Below are 5,272 nucleotides of genomic sequence, written 5' to 3'. Positions count from 1 at the left end.
ATATATACTTTAGGATAGGTCAGATGGGCCAGGAAGACGTAGAGACCTTATAACCAGGTTCCTGAAACGCTTTCTCATCGGAATAACTCGTCTAATTAAAACTCGATTGCCCGAAGGCTATAGGTAAATATACATAGATTGTGCTTGTTCGAAGCTGTACAACTTTGCCGGTATGAACGTGAAGTCGGATTTGCATTGGATGCGAATGTGAATGGAAGAAGCAGAGCTTACTGACTAACCTGCCCTGAGTATCAATAGGAATTTTCGCCACTTGTGTTGGTGTGTGCGTCCCCAAGATGTCTCATTCAGTGGTTCATCAGGAAGCATTCTTTGTCAACTGTCAGCATGTTCATTTCGTGAACTGATCGGCCATTCCTCTCGTGTTATTTCGAAGCCCGAATCAGTCGTGACAAACATCCATTGCCGAGAAAGCGCCCGTCACGACACGGGGCAAGTATGTCAAAACAGTTCTGGCAATCCGTCGCTCAGAGCTAGTCTCATTCAATGGCACCGTGTACGTTTAAAGAACACTGGACCTGGATCAAAGAATATATCAGGACGCCTGCGATTAAAGACCACTGGATTTAAAAAATAATCGCGCAAAGACTGGGTTTATGAAATTACAAATTTCTACCTTCTTCGGTTGGTGAGAAGGCAGCTTTTACCTAGACGTTCCAGCGGCCGTCAGATTCCTTCCTCATACCCGCTAAAATATACGGACTGTGCGGATAATCATTTGAAAATTACACCTAAGTTCCATAATCTAATAGACGGAAAGTGTCCTACAAGAGTCCAATGACGTTTCAGTCTCACCGCAATTCGGGGAAAAGGGCTGTTCACCGAAAACGCCTATGTGGGAGAACCTCTGCATGAAGAATAATCTGGATTCCGAAAGGAACCAAGTACGATCAACTTTGTCTTTGCACCGCATCACTTTCAGAAAGGATGCTTAGAACTGAGTCAACTCTCAGGCCCTCTTCATCGGCTTCACGAAAGCCTGTGATTTTATGACCAGGGAGGCCCAAGTGTTCGGCTGTCCCGAAATAGTTGTCAGCATCGTGAAATCTCTTCCCACCAGTGTCGGGGTTCGTATACCCGTGTAACCATCTCCGAATTGTTCTTAGTTGACACCGATTCAACGTCGTTCACTCTACATGTGACTGCGATTTGTGCAGGAGCGTTTTGTTACTCCCAGGGTTGCCAACTAATCCAGTACCGTCTCCAGTACCTTCTTCAACTCGAAACACCTTGTGGCCAACAAAAAGCCAAACGAATCAAAGGTTCATATCATATTTTTGCGCACGAGATGTTTTATCCACACATTTGAAGACGGGATTATCGCCAATCACTGAAGCCTTTGCGTCAACATCATTTCACTTTCGTCCAAATATAACTACTTCCGAAACGCTCGTCTTTCATCAGCATGTCCAGGGTTTGCAATAGCGGACACAATTCATCCAAATTAATGGTCGTGGCGTAGCATGTTATGAAGATTTCAGCTACGTCGACAGCACCCTGCCAGGAGAGTTAACAGCCGATGCTGCATTTTATTCTTGTATTGCAAAAGTTACCGCTACTTTCAGCTTCCTACATAAACGCTTTAGGGGCAATTCGCAACCCGTGCTTGAAAAGAAACCTCACATAGTCCAGAGCCGTCGTCCCACTTTCACTTCCGTGTGGCAGCGAAACTTGGACACCACATAGACGACACATTGAGATGGTTTATATATTTCACTTGCAATGCGAGATACTTCGAATTCGGTCACTGGACCCCATTCCAAACATTCAGACGAACCAGAGTCAACGGCATCGTCTGCGCCCTTTTGCACAACCGGCTGCGCTGAATAGGCAGCGCAAAGCAAACTTCCGAACTAGTGTCTGGGATTCAGAGTGCATCGCAGGGTAAAAGATAACGGGCAGTCATAAATGCGCCTATTAGCTGTGCTCTTTTTTACGTCTTTCCATATCTGACAATACCATTCATCTCAGTATCCATTATCCCCCCAAGTACCTAACCCTTTCTCTGTGTGACAGTCACTCCGAACTGACGTGCTGTTCGTTAATACACCTGGCACGGTATACATCAAGTCACTCGAAATGATCGTATCAGTATTCCAAACGCTGAGCTAATCGTGGAGGTCTTCTGTTGCCAGTGGACTATCGCAGACAGCTCGTTTTAAAAGGCTGCTGAACGTGTGGTGTGTTTACTGAATGAAAATCAGCATATTTTGTTATACGTCATTCAGAGCGACCCGTCTGTTGAGACATTCATGTGTTTAATCAACGCCCCGAATAAACCCGGCAGCACATATGACGCATAGATTTAGATGTAGATGCATAGTTCAGTTTAGCCGGAATGGTCTTGATAATAATGGAATATGTGTGGAGATTGCGTATTGTATGTGCTGACGTTAGGTCCAGTGTCTCGTTAACGTTTTTCCACAGTCATCCCCTCCCAAAGAGACCCTCTTCTGAACTGATCGTTGAAGCTCCTGTTAGTCTTCGGCCTCCAAATGGATAAACCACTTTAGTTTTATGATTCCGTGTGGTCTCTGTAGAATGTGATAAAGGGTAGACTAAAGTAGCGATATGCAGCTTAAAGTAGTATCTTGTGGCTACCCCACAGTTCACCACGGCTAGTCAGAAGTATGCTTGGTACCGGAAGATAAAAACTTCACAACTTTTCCACTTAAGTATTTGTCAGGAAAAGTTTACTTCTGGAATCCGTTTTGGTTTAGCTTTGTTGGAAGTTGCGGGTAGTTTCTCAGAAAACATCAACTGGAATCCAAATATGCCGAAACCGTACCAAGGTACTACTGGTTTAGGATGCCCCCATTGAGGAGCTCATTGGAGGCTGCTGTTCAGTAGCTGTTCAGCAGCAAAGCTCGCCAGATTTCTTCAGTAATTCCAGTTGTGTGAATGACTAGGTAATACACCGCCCCGGTTTTGTATATTGCGAAGGCAAAACCCGAAAGGAGCATGCATTTGGAGAGCTGAAACTGACCGTGACCTGGAGGAGGGGGTCAACAGGTGGACCTGCTTCGGCACGCTCAAAATCCGTAGTTTATAAATTACGTGTTTTCTAGCTTACGAAGTACAGAGGGAGCCGAAAAGGGAATGAAAGATTTTATCATTTATCAAGTCTATGAGGTTGCAGAACAGATTGTATAGTGAATATTGTCTGTACTGTCCATTTTTATCTATACGCACTTGTAACTTAAGCGAATTCAGCTCCTGAATCAATACTTCTAAGCCCCATTCGTGACAGGCGCTTAAGTCCCGTTTTCCGTCCTATCGACTGCGTGCCTTCGAAATTAGGTCACATGATAGCTCACGTGGTGTGTCGTCCGACCCACCGCGTGCCCTTTACGGCCGCACGCTGTACACCCGCGCCCGGTCCAATGCCCATGTGACAGTAAGTTATATGATCATCAGCAAAGTTGTAGCCTATGTTTGTACACCGCATACGGTGCACTAGAAGCACCATGTGGCACTGGCTTAAACGTGAGGAAAACCGGTATCGGAGTGAAACTAAGTGCGTGAATGAATTCTCGTTTCGACTGACGTATTGGTATCTCCAAGTCACGGTAGCACTGTTCGCCAAAAAGTGTGCATACATTCTTCCGTTGTCTTCCTGGAAATTTTATCTGCAGCGAGACTGCATCGATAGGTTACCTGCCAAGTTGTATGCGCCTATCTTTCAGACTCGGATAGATTATGGGCGTGTGATATAAGGGCGTGCATTTTGCACATGATTCTGCCAGGTGAGCTCATCCCAATCAATCTCACTGCATAGCCGAATTTCCTTTTTGTTGAAGTGTATTCTTCCTTGAAATATATACCACCCTGGAGGCCGGATCAAAGCGGTCGTACGCATGAGGTCCTTATTTTTTGGGAGAGGGAAAAGTCGCATAAAATTCGCATACATGTGCAATCAGTTTGCTTGTAATCTTTGCATTTGAAAGAATTCTTTGCTCACGTGAGGCCATCTACGTTTAGATGCTATCACTAGAGCAACTAGACCGGTTAACTGCTCAAAAAGCACCAAAGTGTGCACTTTCTAAACTCCGTTCGTCCTGTTTGGGCATCCCTCTCCCACCTGTCTCAATGACTATGATTTTTTCGTTGTCAGCGACATCATGTGAAGCGCCCTTTTTAGAACTTGAGAACTAGCATACCTTTTAATTTCCATCCTGCATTCTTCGGAAATGCTAAAGAAAGAAAGGCATGTGGGGTCAGTTCAAAATGTTCGCATCCGGTTGCATCAATGAGGTTTGTCTGACATGGCTTGTGCGTGAGGATGTCACCCGTCTGATAACACTCCTCACACTGAACTGGTGTCAATGTGGTCTATGTGCAGTTAACTTTTTTAACTCTTGCTTTTCAACTGCGCTTTCTTTATCTTCGATGTACCTTTTGGTGTCGGAATTATTGAGTCTAAGTTTTCCATGGGATTCGAAGAAGATTCGTGCCCCAGTCATTCACACTGACTGTGAGCTTTCATCCCTCTTCCTCTCTTAGTGTGTGGCAGCACCTTACTTGCAGTCAGAGGCAGTTATTTTGCAAATTTCACTGAAGACAAAATGGTTATTGAGAAATACACTCATTTGCAAATCGATTTGGTTTTTGCGAGAGACTCAGCTGAATTTCTCGTTTAGGATATTCTACAACTGAATGTGCTGCACACAAGCCGCTTCATGTTTCAGTCGGCGCGATATTCGAGATATCGCAATATATTTCCATGAAGGAACTTATTCACAAGATTACTGAAAACAGCCCACGACCGGTTTCGCCCTTCTTGGGGCTCATCAGATAGGCGCAGTCCTCGAGTTTCCGTCAGCCTTATGTTCTACTTGAACCGAATTTGGGCTGATTGCTGTCGGGTTGTTCGAGCCTAGACAGGAGCAGTGGAGATGCCGTGGGTTCGATCCACGAATCTTCAGGTCAGTAAGTTCGAGCCTTCAACGCTAAGCCATCTGGAGCCCATACTATGGACAGAGTATGTGGTCATATTTCGTCTGAGCCAACAGTGCGTACCAGAGTTACTTGATAAAACTAGACTTTGGATTTGGAGATTCTGTTTTGTCATGGTTAGACAGACACCAGCTATCATAATAATTGGCGTTAGGATTCCCTGATTTGAATTAGGAACGGGATATCTTCTGGAACTAGTGGCCGATGATTTCCTGCTCTTAATGGAAGAGTAATACCATGCCCGTCGATCATGTGGCGAAATTTGATGCAGCAGGATACGAGGCGTTGCACAGAGGTG

General features: G+C 45.0%; 1 protein-coding gene across 1 annotated transcript in view; it reads left to right on the top strand.

Moving 5' to 3' along the window:
- Nucleotides 1–5,272, top strand: part of T265_01228 (hypothetical protein) — a gene marked incomplete at both ends in the record, with an annotated part of 24,898 nt that overhangs the window by 17,803 nt on the left and 1,823 nt on the right. The window contains one exon of the mRNA XM_009165213.1: nucleotides 3,269–3,415. Coding sequence (XP_009163477.1) covers nucleotides 3,269–3,415 — 147 coding nt within the window. The remainder of the gene's footprint in view (nucleotides 1–3,268; nucleotides 3,416–5,272) is intronic.

The sequence above is a fragment of the Opisthorchis viverrini genome, assembly GCF_000715545.1.
Source record: "Opisthorchis viverrini unplaced genomic scaffold opera_v5_13, whole genome shotgun sequence".
Classification (NCBI taxonomy): Eukaryota; Metazoa; Platyhelminthes; class Trematoda; order Opisthorchiida; family Opisthorchiidae; genus Opisthorchis; species Opisthorchis viverrini.
Note: the sequence above shows the minus strand (reverse complement) of the source record. Positions and strands in the feature narration are given on the sequence as shown.